The following is a 21,864-nucleotide window of genomic DNA, read 5'->3' on the forward strand; positions in this document are numbered from 1 at the left end:
GCACATAGTTGGTGCTACATAAATACTTATTTCCTCCCTTCCTCAAATCATACCAGATAAGGAGGTTCCAATTGGCTAGGGATTTCAGTGAGTCCTTTATAAAAGCATTAACTTAGGTGGAATGGGAGGAATTCTAGAAAATGGAAGAAATATGGCTTTCCAGCACATTCCTAAGGGGAACTTCCCAGGGTAAAGGAGAAGTTCCTTGGCTAGATCTTTTTTCCTCCTCAATTTTGGTCAAAGAAGGATGTTCAGAAATTCAAAGGATACTGAGATGAGATAGAGAAATAGTGTTATATGCCCAAGGAATTATGGATAGAATCTAAGACTCAATAGAACGCCCAGCAAAGGAACTCGACCATGTCTAAGGAGAACTTGAGCATCCGGTTAATGGGAGAAAATTATTTTCAGCAATTGGGAGCTATGAGTGATGCCTTTGCTGTCTTGTGCTTTGTCTTTCCTCATTTTCTCCTGAACTCTGTATGTGTAGTTGGAAAAGTGTGTTCTTGGTTTATTAATTGTTCTTTCAGTATCACCTTGGTAAATATCCCTTTCAAAAACAAAAAGTCCTCCACTGACAATCTTTGTGGTGGGATGTAGAAGGGGAGTGCTTGAGCTGATGGCTTTAGAGAATCACTCCTTGAGGTACTTTCTTAAACCCTGAAAAGGAGATGGAGCCGTCAGACTTGAAGATCCAGTTCATCATCTGTGAGAAGAGGAGTTGGGATAAGTATGACCGAGAGCTTACATGGGCTATATAATTCACATGGCTTTGGACCCGTGTGATTTGAAGCGCATCTCATCCCCTCTGGGATTCAGTTTCCACCTCTGAGAAATGAGAGGATTGGACAGGATGACCTCTTAGTTCCCTTCTAGGAGGACATCCTGCCCCTCTCCCTTTCCCCTCTCTCCTTTCCTCTCTCCTTCCCTCTCTCCCTTCCCCCTTCTCTCTCTCTCTCTCTCTCTCTCTCTCTCTCTCTCTCTCTGTATATATATGTGTGTGTGTGTATATATATATATATATATATATGTATGTATATATGTATTGCAATCTCCTCTTATTATTCCATTTTGTTGTTGTTGTTGTTGTTGTTGTTTTTCCGGCTTGCCTTGGCTTGGCTTTGATTTTTCGGGACTTTCCTTGAGAATTACAGATGTGATCTTCCTGGGAGTTAAATGGAAGTCCCAGAATGACTGCAAAAAAGGAAACAAAAAAGAGACAAAGGCTGGTAACAGCAGAATATAGAAAATATATTGGAAAATTTGATGTTCAAGGAAATATGTTCCCATAAATCTCTCATAAATATGGAGAATCAGTCATTTTCTTTCAGTTTTATATTACCCTAGAGATATGTCAGTGCTTTAATGCTTTGATAAGATGGGAATAAAACAGAAAGTGGAAAATATCCAGCTCTTTGATCTCTATCTTTATGCCTTTGTCTTTTTTACCATCATTTTAATTTGTAGAGTCTCTGGTTATCCCTCTTCTCCATACGTTCCAGTTTAGATACTTCTCCATATTTATCTCTATTATTTTTTTCTTCAGGATTGAGTATGTGGGACCTTTTCTGCCAACCATAATTGTGTGAGGTCTTTAGGTATTTTCTTAGCTAGTCTTATAGAGTATATGTAACCTAGTGATTGATAGACATTGGACATTATCTGGAAAGTTGAGGATTTTTAAAAATCTATTTTAAGCCTCAGAAGGAACCTTTGAGGAAGAATCTTAGAATTCTAGTGCTGGAAAGGAATGTGTTTTCTAGTTGATCTCTAAGGCAAATCAGTATATTCCAGATGGTAGACATGGTTTCCTTTTTCATCATGATTAAAATAATAAAACCTTCAAGTTTACTTGGGTATATTATATTTATGGTGCATATTACAAATAAAATGGAATAAATGTATTTTTAGACATCATATTTTTAAATTACCTATTATCATATATTGTAGTGCCACAGTCAGGATAAGACAAGATTTAGCATCTTATACATTAAAAGATCAGAAGGCTTGGAATATGATAGTGCTTGTTATTTCATATAATGGTACTGTTAATATGTACAATGTTTTCCTGATTCTACTCACTTCACTTTGCATCAGTTCAGATTTTTTTTCTGATTTTTCTGAAATCAGCCTATTCATCATTTCTTATAACACAATAGTATTCCAAGAAATAATAAGCAAGATGTTTTCAAACATGGAAAGACTTACATCCACAGTGAAATAAGCAGAACCAGGAGAACGTTATATACAATAATAGTAATTTTATACAATGATCAACTACGAATGTCTTAGATATTCTTAGCAACACAATTCTGAAGGACTCATGATGCAAAATGCTATCTGTCTCCAGAGAAAGAATTAATGGAGACTTAAGGCATTTTTTCCTTTTCTTTTTGGGGGATGTATATAGCGGTGTTGGTGGTGGGGGTGGGGGTGGGGGTTTCTGTGTTTTTTTCACAGCATGACTAATATGTATTGCATGCCTGCACATTTTAACCTATATCAAGTTGCTTGCCTTCTCAATGTAGGGGTAGGAGAGGAAGGGAGAGAATATAGAATTCAAAATTTAAAAAATAAATTTAAAAATTGCTTTTACATGTAATTAAAAAAATAAATGAAAAATACTTACAAAAGATAAAGATAGCCTTTCATTTTCTTAGATAGGTGGGGGACTACAGATATAGAGCAACACATGCACTGTCAGCTGAAGTTAATCTTTTGGTTGCTTTTACTAAACTATTTTTCTTTGTTAAAAAAAAAAAAGAGATTTATTTGTGGGTGCTATATTGGACACATAGTGTTTTCTGAATTTGACACCGCTGTGTAAACAGTAAAACCTGATAAAAGACCACAAGTCAGAAATGACACAGTATTGTTTCCATTATAAAAATGTTTGCAGCAATTACATATCTTTCAAGTCTTCACCAGAAACTTAAATAGTGAAATTTTTTAAGGATTATATTGCTGAGAATATGTAAGACATTCATGTTATTGTGTACAATATTCTCCTGGTTCTACCAGTTTCACTGTGCATCAATTAATTTCTTTCCAGTTTTTTTTTTTTCCCTGAAATATAAAAATTAAATGTTGGTATCTTTTGGTTAATCCTTTCAATAAATCCTGAGTTTCTTGCCTTTGTGGAAACTTATCTCCACAATACCAATTTTCTTTTGAATATACTTTGTGACTGCCAGTTCTGGAATATTATGTTGGAATGGAAAGAGAAGAGTGGATTTAGAATCATGGGCAGCAAGCTAGATGCTATAGTGGTTAGAATACTGGACTTAGATTCGAATCCAGCCTTAAATGATTATTAGCTGTGTAACTCTAGGCTTCCTCAACTATAAAATGGAGGTGATCTTAGAATCTACTTCATTGGATTATTGTAACAATCAAATGAGATAATATTTTTAAAGCAATTAACACATCGCTTGATGTAAACTGCTCCATTAGGTTGTAAGCTTGAAATTAGTCTGTCTTTTGCCTCTTTTTTATATGCATAGAACTTAGCACAATACTTTTCATATAGTCAATATTTACTTATTGATTAAAACATATTAGGCATTTAATAAATGCTTGCTTCTTTCCCTTCCTTCCATTTGAATCCCAGCTCTTCCACTTACCTTTTGAGTAGACAAATCACTTAGCCTCTCCAGTGTTAGACTAAAGGACATTTAAGGTCCTCTCTCGATACAGTTCTATGATTCTGTGATCTTATAATAAAAATTCAAATCGTTGGTGACCTTAGTGGTAACAGACACATTCTGACTGTAAATATACTGTAGCAGTAGGTCCATTGGAAGTTACTTTATATGTTAAATTATTACTTTTGAAAGTTATACTTTTCTACATTTCTTTCACTTTAATTATATCTCTAGTTCTTTAAATTTACACTGTCCTTTCTCAAAATGGGAAAGTATCTTTTTGCCATTGATGTTTCTACATCATTCTCTCCTTTTTAGCCTTCTCAAAGAAAAGCAAATTGGTGCATTTAATCTATCTCATGCTTTTTTTTTTTTTTTTCTAAATGTTCCATTGTTGTTGGCATCCTTTGGTTTTAGAAGCACTTACATACCTTTTTTATAATAATGGTTTTTCCCCCTATTGGAGAAAAATCTATTTTCTCTTCTTTTCATTCTCAAATCCTTTGAGAAAAAAAAAGAAAAGAAAATTCTTGTAACAGATATGCATAGTCAAGCAAAACAAATTTCTGTATTGACCATTTCCAAAAATATATATACCTCATTAAACAGAGTGAATCTATCAGCTCTCCATCAAGAATATTACCTTCGTTTCTGAATATCTCTTTACCTAGTAAGCCAACTCTTGTAACCAAGTATAAAGGGGGAGGGGGGGCAGTTCAGCAAACATAACAAACTCATTCTCCCAATTTGTCACCTCCCTTAGTCCACTTCCTGTAAATGTAAAGACTGTAATCCCTGCAGTGTTGAATACTAAAGACACTTTGGTTTTTTGTCTTGCATATTTTACCACTTCTGTGATAACCACTTCTAAAATGGAATTCCATTTGTTGCCATAAAATTATTCCTTTTGCTTAGGCTAAATTGGCAGGTAAGGCCTATTTTCCCTGTTTTGCTATCTCTGGAGATGAATGACCAAGCAGTGCCTGCCTTCGCTTTGTGTACTCAGACACTCTCAAATTGTTTATTTATTTATTTATTTTTTGCTGGCTTGAATTCTTTAAGCCTATCTCATGGGTCTTATATTTCAACTTCCTATAATTATTTTTCTATAGTTGCTTTTCTAGGGGGTCTCTCCAAATAGCTCCAAGTTTTTAAAAAATGTGACTCACACTATTTTAAAACTTTATAAAAGCCTCACTGAGCTTATGCAAAATCTGTCCTGGTTTTCCTGCTTTTGGATTTGCTTTCACTTTTTGGATAGAGGCAAATTTGTGCTTGATGGAAGGAAATAACTGCTTAACAATTAGAGCCCTTCAAAAATGAATTAAGCCGCCTCAGGAGATAGTAAGTTCATCTTCAATCAAAGCCTAGATGAGCACTTATTTATTGGGTAGTTTGTAGCTTGGATAGCTTACTATCAGTCTGGCTTTTTATGTCACTGACACCATGAGGACTAGTCACAATAGTCTACGTTCCACTGTTGTTATCTTGTTCTCTCTCTCTCTCCTTCTCCATGTGTGCCAGCCAGCATGTCTTTCTATTTCATCTGCTAAGTCCATTATAACAAAAATTCTTTAGTTTGGCTACTTTTTGCTTGCTTTTCTTTGGCGTAGAAAGTGGAGCCTCCTGAATTCCTATTTTATTCAGGAGTCATTTTTTTTTATTTTTTTATTTTTTTTATTTTTTATTTAATAGCCTTTTATTTACAGGTTATATGCATGGGTAATTTTACAGCATTAACAATTGCCAAACCTCTTGTTCCAATTTTTCACCTCTTTACCTCCCCACCCTCTCCCCTAGATGGCAGGATGACCAGTAGATGTTAAATATATTAAAATATAAGTATACATGACCAAAATGTTATTTTGCTGTACAAAAAGAATCAGACTCTGAAATATTGTACAATTAGCTTGTGAAGGAAATCAAAAATGCAGGTGTGCATAAATATAGGGATTGGGAATTCAATGTAATGGTCATCTCCCAGAGTTCTTTCTCTGGGCGTAGCTGGTTCAGTTCATTACTGCTCCATTGGAAATGATTTGGTTGATCTCATTGCTGAGGATGGCCAGGTCCATCAGAACTGGTCATCATATAGTATTGTTGTTGAAGTATATAATGATCTCTTGGTCCTGCTCATTTCACTCAGCATCAGTTCGTGTAAGTCTCTCCAGGCCTTTCTGAAATTGTCCTGTTGGTCATTTCTTACAGAACAGTAATATTCCATAATATTCATATACCACAATTTATTCAGCCATTCTCCAACTGATGGACATCCATTCAGTTTTCAGGAATCATTTCTTTGATTTGCAAGTTTTCTTAGAATTTGCAGTGTCATTGACTGCAGTTGATAGCTGCTGAGTCCTTTAACTGTGCTCTGAAATTCATTGATAAAGTATTGGACCAATTGATCAACGATGGACAGAAGCAGCTACACCCAAAGAAAAAACACTGGGAAATGAATGTAAACTGTTTGCATTTTTGTTTTTCTTCCCAGATTATTTTTACCTTCTGAATCCAATTCTCCCTGTGCAACAAGAAAACTGTTTGGTTCTGCACACATATATTGTATCCAGGATATACTATGACATATTCAACATATATAGGACTGCTTTCCATCTAGGGGAGGGGGTGGAGGGTGGGAGGGCAAAAATCGGAACAGAAGTGAGTACAGGGGATAATGTTGTAAAAAAAATTACCCTGGCATAAGTTCTGTCAATAAAAAGTTGTTATAAAAAAAAAAGATAAAGTATTGGACCCAATAAAGCATTAAATACTTTATTTATTTAATTTAAATTAATTAATTTAAGTAAAGTAGTGTTTAATAAATCTGTGCCGCCATTGATGATGATCCTGATTTGTTGTAGTGGAGTCATTTCATCGATGTTCAACATTTGGGGTTTTCTTGGCAAAGATACTAGAGTGACTTGCCATTTCTTTCTCCAGCTCATTTTGCAGATGAGGAAACGGAAGCAAACATGATTTAATTGAGTCATTGAGCTAGTAAGTATATAGGGCCAGATTTGAATTTCTGTCCTCCTGACTCCAGGTCCAGTGCTCTATTCACAGAGTCACTAGGTTGGTATTCATCCTAGTCCCTAACATTAATCACACTTTATAAAACACTTCGCAACAATTCATGGTGAGCAGTATAATATAATTACCACATAGTAATTGCCTAACAAATGATGAGAGGGGGTTGGATACAACACAGAGCAGGGTAGATTGAAGTTTTGCCTCTGATACAAGCTAGCTAGCTGTGCCACTGAAACTCTTTGAAGCTTTCTTTTATAAGTTGCAGAAAGTGGCAACTGCTTTAGTAGTGGGAATTTCTTATCTGAGAAATAAATGATACTTATAGAAATGCAGAGGCTAGTTCTTTTTTTCTATTATCTCAGGCACTAAATGTTAGACAAAGACAAAATATAAACAATCCCTGCCCTCAAGAAGCTTACTTTTTACTAGAGGGAAGCAAGGTGTACACAGATTAACTAATACAAGATGTTTTGTTGTTCAAAGTAAATGCAAAGTCCCAAAGAGGTCATAAAAGAGGGGAAAGGAGCCACATATGCAAAAAAGGTTGTTTGGGTTTTTTTGTGATGACAAGGAAATGGAAAACCACTTGGGGAGTGACTGAATAAATTATGGTATATGGATGTAATGGAATATTATTGTGCTATACAAAATGATGAACAGATTGAACCTTTAACCCAGCAGTGTTTCTACTGGACTTGTATCCTAAAGAGATTTTAAAGGAGGGAAAGGGATCCACATGTGCAAACATGTTTGTGGCAGCCCTTTTTGTGGTAGCCAGAAACTGGAAACTGAGTGGATGTCCATCAGTTGGGGAATGACTGAATAAGTATACGAATGTTATGGAATATCACTGTTCTGTAAGAAACATTCAGCAGGATTATTTCAGAGAGGCTTGGAAAGACTTACATGAACTGATGCTAAGGGAAATGAGCAAAACCAGGAGATCATTGTACATGGCAACAAGAAGATTATACAATGATCAATTCTGATAGACGTGGCTCTCTTTAATAATGAGATGATTGAAGCCAGTTCCAATGATCTTGTGGTGAAGAGAGCCATCTACACCCAGAGAGAGGACTGTGAGAACTGACATGACATTCTTACTTTTTTTGTTATTATCCACTTGCATTTTGTTTTCTTACTCATTTTCTTTCCTTTTTGATCTGATTTTTCTTATGCAGGAAGATAATTTTATAAGTATGTTTACATATGTTGGGTTTAACATATATTTTGATGTGTATAACATATATTGGATTGCTTGCCATGGGGGGGGGGGGTAGGGGGAAGAAGGGGAAATTTTGGAACACAAGGCTATGCAAGGGTCAATGTTGAAAAATTATCTCTCCATATGTTTTGAATAAAAAGCTTTAATTAAAAAAAAGGAAAAAAAATAAATTAAATTTTAAAAAATGATGAACAGGCTGATTTTAGAAAGCCTGGAAAGATTTATGTGAATTGGTGATGAGTGAAGTGAGCAGAACCAGGAGAACATAGTACACAGTAATTGTAAGATTGTGTGATGATCAACTTGACTCTTGTCAACAATACAGTGATTCAAGAAAATTCCAATAGACTTTGGATGGAAAATGCCATCCATATCCAGAGAAAGAATTATGGAGACTGAATGCATACTCTTGATTAAAGTATACTCTTCACTTTTTGTTTTTTTCTCATTGTTTTTCCCTTTTATTTTGATCTTTCTTTTATAATATGACTAATATGAAAATGTGTTTAAAATGATTGCACACATATTACCTATATCAGATTGTTTGCTTTCTTGAGAATGGGGGAGGTAAAGGAGAGACAGAGAAAAAATTTGGAACTCAAAATCTTACAAAAATGAATTTTGAAAATGATCTTTACATATAATTCGAAAAATAAGATATTATTGAGAAGGAAAAAAAAGTAAATATAAAGTAAGTTTAAAGACAGAACATTTAAGGACCAGGAGAAAGAATATTGATCAGGAATAATTTTCCCTGTCAATATGTGTTAAAAAATGAGACTTGAACCCAGGTTTTCCTAATTCCAAGGCTGCCCCTCTAATCACCGAGCCATAGCACTTCTCATTTGTTGTTGTTTCTTCCTTCCTTCCTTCCTTCCTTCCTTCCTTCCTTCCTTCCTTCCTTCCTTCCTTCCTTCCTTCCTTCCTTCCTTCCTTCCTTCCTTCCTAATTCTAGTCCAATATAGATTCAGATCCAGGGACACATCATCATCATTCCATTTTTTTTTTTTTTTTTTTTTTTTTTGTTTCAAGTAGGAAATGTTAAGAACTGACTAAAAATGACACACACTCTTTTTTTTTTTTTTTTTTTTATGACTGATCTGTTTATTCTTTGCAATTTGAGCCACTCTACTTAGAAACTGGAACTTCCAGTTCAGTGTGGTGGTGGGGTCAAATTTTGGTTGACAGAACATAATGAGATGCATTTTTATTATTGTCATTCCAGGTTTCTGCAAGTGACAGATGTGGAGAGACGTCTCTTCCAATGTGACACTTGAATCTCAGCGATGACACTCCAAGCTTTCACCGAAAATTAAATATGACTTAGGAACATTGAACCTTGGGAAGGTTGATGATGTCATCGGTTGCCAGGGGCAGCAAAATCCAGCAGGCTGTCAGCCTGCAGGGAGTTGACCCAGAAACATGCATGATAGTATTTAAAAATCACTGGGCACAGGTAATAATATTTTTAAGGAAAAACTGTATATCCTTGCTAGCTGAAATAGCTATAGGGTTCTACATAATGGAACCTAGATCTCTCTTATGCTTGTATATCATAGAACTAGGCTTACAAATGGAGCCATTCGTTTCAAAGTTGGCAAAGAATTGAATTTTCTCCTTTTTCTCTCTCTCTCATAATAACCTCTAGGGCAAACGAAAAGGAAAACAAAAATAGTGGTAGTCTACTCTTACCTAGTACTAATGACTAGCAAAACATTTTCCATATATCATCTTATTGGATGTTTGTAGCAACTTTGTGAAATAATGTAGCTATTATTAACTTGGGGCATCTAGGTGACAAAATAAAGTGCCAAACTTGAAGTCAGGAAGACTTGAATTTAAATATATCTTCAGACACTCACTAGCTGTGTGACACTGGACAATTTACTTAACCTTTTTTGCCTCAGTTTCCCCATTTGTAAAATGAGCTGGAGAAGAAAATGACATGACATTCCAGCATCTTTGCCAAGAAAACCCTAAATAGGGTCACAAAGACTGAACAGCAATAAATTATTATTACTAATTTGTGGAGGGGGACAGCAGTGTTTCATGATGAAAGTGAAAGTGAAAAAAACCTGGACTCATGACTTGACTCCAACACATAATGGACTCTGTGACCCTTCATTCATTTCCTTCAAACTCCCATTGCCTTAGGCAGTGCTCTAAGATCAGATAGGCTGTAGAGCCAGGTACCATCTTTGTTTTTAGAGCTGCTCCATGGAATCTATATACCAGTATTCCCAGTTTAAAAAAATTACAGATTGAAAAATGAGGCTCAGAGAAAGGATTGCAGCTAATGAGTATTGCTGCTCAGAGCTGAGTCCAGGTGTTCTTGATTTCAAGTCTAGTACTTAGGGGGCAAGATAGGTGATCTTAGTTCTATTTAGCAAATATTTATTGTAGATCTGCTCTGTGAAAAGCAATGTGTTAGGGGTGTATAGATAAAAAATGAGTCTTTTCCTAAGACTTTAAAGGACTTCACATGTTATCTCATTTGATCTTTACTACAACCCTTTGAAGTGGATGTTATTGTTATCCATCCCCATTTTATGGATGAGAAAACTGAAGCTGAGAAAGCTTACGTGACTTCCCCAGTGTCATGCAGCTAGTGAAAATCCCAGCTCATCCTGACTTCAAGTGGAGCACTTAATTCTTGTATCACCTTACTGTCTTACATTTTAGTTGTGGTAAGGGACCATAAATACATACACAGAATTGTAATAAAATGCAAAGGAGAGCATCAGACAAAATATTTTGGGAAATTTTGTAGAGGAAAAGGAGGAAGCTGGAGGAATCAAGGGAGACTCATAGAGGTGTCTGAGATGAACCTTGAAAGAAGACAAAAATTGTAAAATCATTCTTGAGTAAAATGTTAGCTCTTGTGAAAAGCAAAAATGAGGAAGCTTGTACATTACTTCTCACCTTTTCATAGACATCAGATGCTTCCTTTTTCTTCTTCTTATATATCCCAACCTCAAGTTCACACATAGGAAAACTTTGTTTGGAGAAAAATAGGGCCATTATGGATAGGATACTGGGCCTGGAAGTAGGAAGAGGTGAGTTGAAATCTGACCTCAGATACTTATTAGTTACATGATCCTGGGCAGGTCACTCAAACGCTGTTTAATCGATTGGAGGATATATCAGACCATTTCAGTAAATTTGCCAAGAAAGCCCCTTGGACAGAATGGTCCAAGGGGTCACAAAAAGTCAGACATGAATGAATGAAAATCTCAACCTCATCCTAAGTCTTGAACAACAGGTCTCGGTGTGTGGGAGTAGGTTTAAGTTAGGTATCAGTTAGCTAAGGATATGGATGTAATGTCTACATTACAAAGACAGATGGATGAATTTTTGGCTTATCTATTTGGGATGATCTGCAGAGCATTTGTTTGAATAATTAAGGGTTGTGCATTCAGAAAATTTACCAGCCCACCCTTTCCACAGAGAGCACGCAGGAATAAAATAAATAAAATTGGTTTCCTTTACTACTTGTCCAGCATTATTCTCCCCAGGTGAGTTGGTAAGTGGCTATTTATGAGACTGGTTTTTAATGACTGCCTAGGCACCTTCCTGTGTGCCGGAAACAGCATGTGAGGGAAAGAAAGCATTGAGCCTGCAAATCACAGCAATTACAGGGGACACAATTTAGATCAAAAAAATGAGCAGAATCCATCCTGTTTCTGAGCATTTTCTACACTCCAGCTTCTTGCCAGTATCTGGAGAAAGACCGCCAGTATTTCTTGTACCTTAGCAGCTCTGCCTGGCTTTTTACTGTCAAATTCTAACTGCTTTGCTCAGGAAATTGAGGGCACATCTATTTCAGCAAAAGGAAATGGAGAACTGAGGTAGTTTTTAAAGCAAATTTTCAAAAGAAAATCCCCCAAAGAACTCAGTCTTTAACTGTAATTACCTGGGTATTCTAAGGTGAAAGTATCTTTTCCCCTCTTTACTCATGCAGACTGGCTGTGATGTTCATTTCTTCCTCTTTTCTTCCTGTATCTATATCTATTTCTCATTTAATCCTTTTTCCTTTTCAGCAACCTACTGATATGGTTTGGAATGGAGAAGATCTAGTAATTTCTTTTCTTTCCATTTCTCTTCTATAAAATGTTAAGTCACCTCTTGATTAAATTATGTAGATAATCAACCCCATGCCTAGTCCAAGGCAAGTTATGAGTCATAGGTCTGATTTTTCTAAAGCTGAGGAATCTTTTGGATTGCTCATCTCCCCCCATTTTTCTGGTATATTCAAATTTTCAACTTTACCCCAGGAAAAACTAGCAAACAAACAAACTAGGATTAGGAATGCAAATTAAAAAATAATGTAATGTTCTTTTCATCATGCTTTGGAAATGATTTTAGGATTATCTATCACTGTAGATTATTTATGTCTGTGGTCCAACCATTAATGCAATTAGTTAAGAGTCAGGAGTCAAGAGCTGTTGGCAAATAACATCACCTTCAAAATGAAAATATAAAAAATTACAAAAGCAGTAATTCATTTTCCAATAAACATGTAATTTTTTCCCACTCAAATTAATTAATCCATTGAAATTTGAACTCTCTTAAGACCTTGGGTTAAGAACTACTGGCTTAGAAGGGACAAGTTGAGTATTTCATCAGCAAATATTTACTGAATAGAAACATTAAGGGAAATGGAATAGCATAGCAAAAGGAGCACTGCCTTTGGAGTCAGATGGTGAGTTCAAATTCTAACTCTAAAACTGATTAGTCATGTCATTCTGGGTAAGTCATTTTATCTTGCTGGTTCTAAGTTTACTTTTCTGTAAAGTGAAGGAGTTGAATTGGATGGCCTTTGAGGTCCCTTCCCTTCCAGATTTAGATTTATTATAATTTAGTGATAATAGTATTTTTTGTTGTATTGGGCAGAAGGGTCTAAAAAAGTAGGATATTTAGTACTTGCTCCTTAGGATACTGAAGCTTAACTGGAAATAAGCACATAAATGCCTGTTGACTGGCTGACAGACAAAAGCTAGCCAGCCATAAACATTCAATAACGAAGCAAAGCAATTAATACAAAATATGCTATATAGTTATGATTGCTAGCTAAGTGCTATACATACAGGGCTAGGGTTTCAGAAGAGAGATTGTGGTTGGTTCCAGTGGTCAAGGAAAGAAACCTGAAAGAAGTGACCCTTAAGTCAAAACTTATAGGATGTGTATAGGGTTTAGCTAGGAGAGAAAAAAGCAGATAGATCTTTCCTGCAGAGATCCCAATATTAGGAAAGCTGGGATCAAAATTTTCTGAATGATGGCTTTTGGATGGAGTGTGGGAGAGGTGGGGAAGGTTCTGCAATTGAGGGAAAAGAAGGAGATTTGTCTGTTGATTTGTTGATTTGTCTATAACCTATACATTCATGTTACTGAAGAGCATTTGCCAGGGATTTAAATAGCCTCATATGAACTCCTTCTTCCCTCCCTCCTTCCCTTTCTTTCCTCCCTCCCTCCTTCCCTTTCTTTCCTCCTTCCTTCCTTTCCTTTCTCCCTCCCTTCTTTTCTCCCCTCCTTCCCTCCCTAACTTCTTCCTTCTCTCCTTCCCTCCCTAACTTCTTCCTTCCCTCCTTCTCTTCCTCCCTTCCTTTCCTTCCCTTGAGGTATTGTTGATATATCAATAGGATTCACAAGAGATATTAGACAGCAGTGTCTATTACTGATACTATCACCAAACAGTTTCTTTGAATCCTTAGATATTTAGTAGATATGATCCTGTCACTTGATTTCCTTGAGCCTCAGTTTCCTTATTTGTAAATAAGAGATAATAACATCTTTCTCAAATGGTTATTTGAAGATCAAATGGGTTGATGAATGTACATTGCTTTAAAGTATGATATAAATGTCAGCTAACGTGGATGTACAATAAAACGTATCAAATTTAGGCTTGGTGCAGAGATGAATTTTAGAACAATTTAGAGCTATCTAAGGGTGAAATGAGCCTGAATCAGCAGGTAGTAAATTCCTTTTCATTTCAAGAAGAGACTGGAGAACTGCTTTGGTATATATCATATTGGGAATTCTTTTCTGAGTATAGTTTGGATTAGCCAGTAACTGCAATATTTTTCAATTTTGATATTCTGTAATAATGATGATTAATAGTAATTAAGTGATCATAAAGATAAGAGATTTGTGTATAGCCATGTCTAAGGCCTACATTTATTGCTCTTTGTGGTGCTATATAATTTCAGATGTTCAAATTGATTTATATATTTGTCAGTTCCTTTTGGAGGACAATAAATAAGTAATAATACACTTGATATTTGCTACCAGAAATACTTTAAACTCAAAGCTTGAGTGGCTGAGGCATCTTTTTTGTTGGTGGTGTTTGCTTGTTTTAATCTAGCACACTTTTCTTTCTTTCTTTTTTTTTTATAACATCTTTCTGTTGGTTTTTTTTTAAATTATTCACCATTTTTAACATTTCATTTCTAAAGTTTTCCCCTTCCTTTGGTCACTCCCCCATTGAGAAGGCAAGCAACAGGATGTCCGTTATACATATGAAGTAATAAAAAATATTTTTTGTATTAGCCATACTGCAAAAAACAAAATAATAAAGAAAGTGAAAAAGTATGCTTCATTTTGCATTTAGAGTTCATCAGTTCTCTCTCTGGAGGCAAGTAACATTTTTCTTCATGAGATCTTTGGAATTCTCTTGCATCATTATATTAATCAGACCAGTTAAGTCTTTCATAGGTGTTCATCTTCACACTGTTTCTGGGACTGTGTACAGTGTTCTTTTGGTTCTGCTTATTTCACTTTGCATTGGTTCATATTTTCTGAAACCACCATGCTTATAGTTTTCTGTAGCAAATTAGTATTTTATCCCAATCGTATGTTGCCACTTGTTCAGCCATTCCCCAATTGATGACAATCCCTCAATTTCCAATTCTTTGCCACCACAGAATAAATAATTTTGTACATATAGATCCTTTTATCTTTTCTTTGTTCCCTTTGAGATGCAGACCTAATAGCGGTATGCTAGGTCAAAGAATATTCACAACTTTATAGCTTTTGGGTATAGTTCCAAATTATTTTCCAGAATGAATGATTGGACCAATTTACAACTTGACCAGTGATGCGTTAGTGTACCTATTTTTTCACAAGCTCACTAACATTTATCATTTTCCTTTCTGTCTTGTTAGCCATTCTGATAGGTATGAGGTGGTAAATCATTTTAATATGTGTCTTCCTAACATATAGTGAATTAGATCATTTTAAAAATATGACTTTTGATAGTTTTGATTTCTTCTTCTGAAAATTGCTTGTTTGTAACCTTAGAACATTTATCAGCGTGGGAATGTGAGCCATCTTCCTTAATCTTCTTGCTTAATTTAGCTTGCTTAAGCATATTCCTGAGTTCACTTTCATGACTGAGCATGTATTGGACCAGGAAATTAATTCTAGGCCCAAATGGTGCCAAAGTTGTAGAAAACTCCAAAGCTATGATGGCTAAGAACACTTCTCGGTTGCTATGGGACCTGGAAATTTTTTAAGTTTCCTAGCACAGTACTGAGAGGCAGTATACTTTCTGGCTAGGAGGCTAGAAAACCACTTCAATCTTTCTCTGATAGATAGGACCATAAATTTAGAATTGGAGACTGACTCACTGTCTTACCATGGACAAGTCTTTTTAATATCTCAGCAACAAAGACATTATAAATTACAGAAGAGTTAGAAATCTGTATCAATGAAGGGGGTTTCTGCAGCAGGAATTTCCCACACCAAAGAAATCAAAAGGTCTAGATAAAAACAGAAAAATAAAAAGCCTCTGTAGGATTATAGGACAGCCTTTTACTTTTATTTTCCATTAGTTCAAGACTTTCAGTTAATTTTAATTCCTTCTTTTCCTGTGCTGTGGATTTTTTTTTTCGTAGAGCAATTGAGAAATGTGGATTCCCTGATTGGACTAGGCCATTGTTTCTTATGTTGTTTATTTGAAATAAAGTGAACAGTTGTTCCTTTGTAGAGGTTTCTATCTTTCTGGCATTGGAGATTCAGTTTTACTTCCCAAGTTTCACTCTTGCTCACGTAAACCGAGTTAATTAATTTGTTAAATTGCTTCCCTATTGTCACATATGAAAGAAAGTTTTGTTTTATTTTGTCACGGATGTACTATTTCTCAATGTTCCAGTTTGTTTCATCAATATAGGGGGATGCTGATTCTGGAACCTGGGGAACAGGCCCTTGTGATAGAAGGATGCTGACCTGGAACCTGGGGAACAGGCTCTTGTGAACTTGGGTCAAAGCACCTGGGTTCTACTTGGCCATTCTACTTTACATTCAGTATAATCATGAAATCATGAATAAGTTTTTTCCGTCCTAAGGTCCAACTTTCCTCATATGAAAAAATACAGATTGTACTAGATCAGGGATTCTTAACTGAGACCTCATGAATTTTTTCCCCTTCATATTTTTATAACTTTCAATATAATTGGTTTCCTTTGTAATCCTATGCATATATGTTAATATGTAATATATAAGTATGTTATATAAGTATAGCACAATATATATTGTTATTTGTATTATATATCACAATTATGTAATATGTTATTAAATATCTAAAATTAATAAAGTAGTTGTATTATGTATAATGATAATACATATGAAATATTTATTGCTTTAAAATTATATTGTATCATGTATGCTAAAATATGTCAATAATATATATATATACAGACCTATACATATATAATATCTACATATTATATATATGCACATGCTGATGTATGTATTATCTCCCCTAGCAGATTATAAACTCCTCAGAGACAGGGACTGTTTCTTTTTTATTGTTATATTTCTTGGCACTGGCACTGTGTGCACACTTAATAAAGAATTGTTGATGGATGAAAGAGAATGCTTTTAAATTAGAGGTTCATGGATAAATTTCAGGGAGAGTGTTTGAACTCGAATGGAGAAAAAATATAACATCTTTATTTTCATTAATCTTTAATTGAAACTTAGCATTTCTTTCAATTGGGACTATAGGCAATAAAGCTGATGTTCTGAGGAGTCCATAGAATTCACTAGGCTGCCAAAACCACCTTTGTAAAAGAAAAAATTAGGTTAAAAACCCCTGCTTTAAAAGAATAAGACTTCCCCCTCTCCCCCTGCCTATAAAATTCTATTTGTTGATGTTTAAAAAAATTTTTTTTAAGTCTTTGCTAATAACATTTCACGCAGGGTTACTAAGTGCATTCCTCCCAATAGCACTGTGCCAAGTACCTAAAAGGTGCAATCAATAGTTTCTAGACTGAATTAAATGTAGCAGCCTCAATGTCCTAACACCAATGATTGAGGTCCAGCTCTGACTCTTTTCAGCAGCGGGCAAGTCACCAGCCTCCCTGAGTTTCAGATTCCTTATTTATATAATGGAAATAACAATATTTTTTAAACTACCAAGACCTGCTTCACAACATTGCCAGTAAAACATATCAATACCTTGGAAAAAAATCTGACATTATATGCATTTTTATTTCCATAGATATCCTGTCTCTACAAAGGAATGGATGAGGTTTTTTCTTATATCTCTTCTTTAGAGTCAGATGAATTTTTAATAATTTTACATTTTTTATTTTTAGTTATTTATTGTTTTAGTTATTTATTGTTTTCTCGGTGCTGTTTCCTTCACTTTGCATCCATGTGTGTAAATCTCTCCATACTTCTCTATTCATCAGGCCCATCATTTCACCCAGCACAGTAATATTCCATTACAGTTAGTTACTTAGTCATTTCCCATTTAATGAGCATCAATTTTGTTTCCAGCTATCACAAATAGTGCTGTTATAAAATATTCTGGTGTATTTGCGGACTTTTTTTTTTGTCTTTAACCTTCTTAGGATACATCCCTCACTGAGAAATCTTTAAAGGAAAGGATATGGAGATTTTATCTACTTTATTTGCAAATTTCAAAGTTATACTTATTTATTGGGTGAAACCAGGAGTTCTCAGTTGAAGTTGAAGAGGGAAGTTCATCCAGGAATGGAAAACAACTTGTGCAAAGGCGAGGAAGTGGGAGATGACATATCCAACTTAGGGAACAGAAATTAGACCTGTTTGGTGTGAAAGGGATTCATGTGAAATAAGCCTGGTAGTTTGAATCTAAGTTAGAATTCAGTTTCAAGCTAGGGAATTAGAATTTCATTTTTTTTTTAAACAGGGTGGAACAATAACACAATTCTTGTAGTTAGCATGGTGCCTGGTGTCTAATAAATGTTTATTGATTAATTGATATGGTTAGACTTGGACTTTGGGAGATTATTTTGGCAGTTAGGAGGAGGATGAATCATAAAGGAGACAGATTGGAAGCCAAGAGTCTAAATAAATAGAAAGTTGTTGCAATAGTTGAGAGATGGACCAGGTGAGCCTTGTGAATAAGGAAGTTAGGTGCACAGCCTGGAGTCCAGAAGATTTGAGGTCATATATGGCCCCAGATAATGTGTCCATAAGCAAGTAATTCAACCTACCTATCTTAGTTTCCTCTACTATAAATGGGGATACTAACATCTACTTCCTAAGGTCATTGTAAGAATCAAATGAGATTATGTCTGTAAATACTTAGGACAATTCCTGACTTGTTGTGGATACTACATAAATGCTTTTGTTCCCTTCCCTGCTTTGAATATAGACAGCATAGAGAAGGGTAGAAATGGAGGTAGAATTGAGAAGGTTTAACAACTGATTGTAAGAAAAAGTCAAGTCGGACCCTGAAATTTCAAACCAGGACCACTCAAAGATGGTGGTGCCCTCCATGGAATTGTCTAAATTTGGAGGAAGGCTGAATTTAGGAGGAAAAGTTATGATTTTCATTTTTCATTACTCAGTTGGAGTTGCCTATAGAACATCTCCTTGGATATAACCAACTATGGATATCCTATATTAGGTTATTGATTTGGGACTAGAGCTCAGGAGAGAGACTATAAATCTCTAATAAATTGGATTAACTCTATAGAGAAAATCACGGAACCCATCTTGCTGGTGAGAAGACCCCTGCTACTTTGGAAAGAGCATTGTTTCCTAGGCTGATACCTTGGATTTGAATTCCAAGTGACCTTGGGTAAATCACTTAAAATTTATGGACCTATTTCCTAATCTTAAATTAAGGGGTTGAACTAGGTGGCCCCCCATCAGTTAGATACCTCAATGGATGTTGAAAAATTCATCTTCACAAGTTCAAATCCAGCCTCAGAAATTATTAGTAGTGTGACCCTGGGCAAGTCACTTAACCCTGTTTGCCTCAGTTTCCCCATCTTTAAAATGAGTTAGAGAAAGAAATGGTAAACAAAATCCAGTATCTTTGCCAAGAAAGCTCTAAATAGGATCACAAGGAATCAGACAGGTTTTAAACAACTAGAACAACCACAACTGGAAGACCTCTAAATCCTTTCTAGCTAAGTCCTATGAAATAACTAAGAAAAATAGAGAAAGGGGCCCCCGATGGAACTCTGGGTCCTTCTTTGAACGGGGGTTAGAATGGGGATGATGATCCAGCCGAGACCAAAAAGGCAGATAAATTGGATGGTCTGGATGGCAGACCCAGCACTCTGTGCATTATGGCACCACCTAGCTGCCGCTTTCCCACTGTACCAACCTACAAAAGTTCTTTTATCATTGCTCTGCTGGAATGATTTGATCTTTTGATAGATTGCTATTCTGTTCTTGATTCTTCTATTGACTTTCTCCTCCTCTTTGAAGGAGAGATAGGTGAGGTAATAATTGAGGGGCAACACCATTACTCTGGGTCAAGACCTCCTGGGACCTGTTCTCACTCTGCATTCTCCCCCCCTTCCTTTCCAGGCTTTGATGCTTATAAATATGCCTTTTATAATAACCTGGAGGAATTGAAGCAGGGAGGAAAAAATAATAATTTGAGTGTACTCTCTTGCCCTTTTACTTCTAATTAGTTTTAATTAGTCTTTAGTAGCTCAAAGAAAAGGCTAGTATTGAACATTAACACTCTTTTTGATCAAGGGGTTTTCCAAGCTTGATTTATGCAATTTAGAACTAACAAAACCTTGGAGATTATTATTTTATAGATGAGGAAACTGAGGTTTTAGGACTAAAAAAACTTTGAGATTATTATTTTACAGATGAGGAAACTGAGGTTTTAGGACTAAAAAAGAATTTTGGAGATTATTATTTTATAGATGAGGAAACTGAGGTTTTAAGAGATTATTATTTTGTAGATGAGGAAACAGAGGTTTTAGGAGCTTATTATTTTATAGATGAGGAAACTGAGGTCTTAGGACTAAAAAAACTTTGGAGATCATTATTTTATAGATGAGGAAACTGAGGTCCTCAGGATTTCGGGTCTTTTGAAGGGAGATTAAGGGACTTGTTCAAGGTAATAAAAGGAAATAGACAAGAGAGACTCAAACTCCAGACTTTTTGATTCTAGATTTGGGACTATTTTCTGGCATATCTTGTCTTATTGAGCTTCTCTTTATTGTGCTTTGCAGATATTGTATTTTTGTGTGTGTGAATTGAAGGTTTGTGACAATTCCATGACCAGAAAGTCTTTTGTGTCACTTTCTAACAGTATGTGCTCACGTTGTGTCTCTTTCACATTTTATTAGTTCTCACAGTATTTAAATTTCTGTTGTTGTTGTTGTTAATAGCATGTCTGTTCTGGTAATCTGTGATCAATAATCTTTGATGCTACTATTGTAATTGTTTTGGGGCATCACAAACCATGCCTATGTAAGACAGGGGACTTTATCAATAATTATGTGTATTTTGATTAATTTATCAATTGGTTTTTCCCTCTCCCTCTCTGTGGATCTCCTTATTTCCTGAGGCATCACACAGTATTGAAGAATATTACATAAACTTAGTTGGTAAAGCAGTGGCAGAGTCTGAGAACATTATTTCTAATTTTGAAAGATGTTCTACTATGGATAAAATGCCATCAAACAACAGTGCATGCTACAAAGAAATCTTTTGTCAAAGGAAGAGTCAATTGATGAAGCAAACTTAATTGTTTTCTTATTTAAAAAAATTGAGACAGCTACCCCAGCCTTCAGCAATCTGATCAGTCAGCAGCCTTCACCCACCAAAACAATAATAACAAGCTGAAGGCTCAGGTGAGGGTTAGCATTTTTAAAATAATAAAGCATTTTTAAATTAAAGTATGTACATTGTATTTAGACATAATATTTTTGTGCATTTAACACACTACAGCATAGTGTAAACATAACTTTTATACATACTGAGAAATCAAAAAATTCATGTCTTGTTTAATTTCATTATTTGCCTTGTTATGGTGGTCTAGAACCGAACCTGCAATATCCCTGAATATGCCCATATATTTCTTTGCTTAGGAATGGCTGCTGTAGAAGAAGTATGTAGTTTAGATCTCCTACCCCTTATTCCTTTGACAAAAAAAAGAAATAACTCAGATTTCTTCACAAAACAAAAAAGTCTTTCCAACATTGGGGAGAAACATTCTTTGAAGGGCACAAATTGTTATTCTTAGAATAGTCAAGGCTTGTCACTGGTGTGAACAACATTCTTTGCATAGCTATGAGATATCTTTCTCCTCTCTTCCCACTGCTTTTTAAATAAATTTATTATTAATCATAACAGTGTCCACATAATTTTGAAAAATAGTGATGTTTGTAAGTGTGGGAAAAACTGCCTACAGAAGATAGATTTGCTTCTTTTTAGATTTACATATTGATTCCCATATGCCTCAGAGTGACTCTGTGGTTATTCAGGGGCCTTCATTTGAGAACTATTGATCTAGTCCAATCTTTGTAGTCTTTTCCTATGAGGTATGTCTTTAAAATTCCTTTCTGAGTGTTTTCCATATGCCAGGTCTTGTGCTAAATGCTAGAAGATACGAGACTAAAAATGAAATATTCTTTTTCCTTTAAAGAACTTTTATTCTATTGAGAGAGAAAAGATGTACCAAAATATATTCATCATTTTGAGGGTAAAGCTCTTAAA

The 21,864-nt window shown here is 35.3% G+C and overlaps 1 protein-coding gene across 2 annotated transcripts in view; it reads left to right on the forward strand.

Moving 5' to 3' along the window:
- The window catches only part of FAM160A1 (family with sequence similarity 160 member A1), a 360,515-nt gene that overhangs the window by 192,538 nt on the left and 146,113 nt on the right, over positions 1-21,864 (forward strand). For both annotated transcript variants that reach the window (XM_023505946.2, XM_023505947.2), the window contains one exon: positions 9,128-9,358. In XM_023505946.2, the coding sequence (XP_023361714.1) occupies positions 9,254-9,358 (105 nt within the window). In that variant the 5' untranslated portion in view covers positions 9,128-9,253. The remainder of the gene's footprint in view (positions 1-9,127; positions 9,359-21,864) is intronic.

Source organism: Sarcophilus harrisii, chromosome 6 (assembly GCF_902635505.1).
Source record: "Sarcophilus harrisii chromosome 6, mSarHar1.11, whole genome shotgun sequence".
In the NCBI taxonomy this organism is placed as follows: domain Eukaryota; kingdom Metazoa; phylum Chordata; class Mammalia; order Dasyuromorphia; family Dasyuridae; genus Sarcophilus; species Sarcophilus harrisii.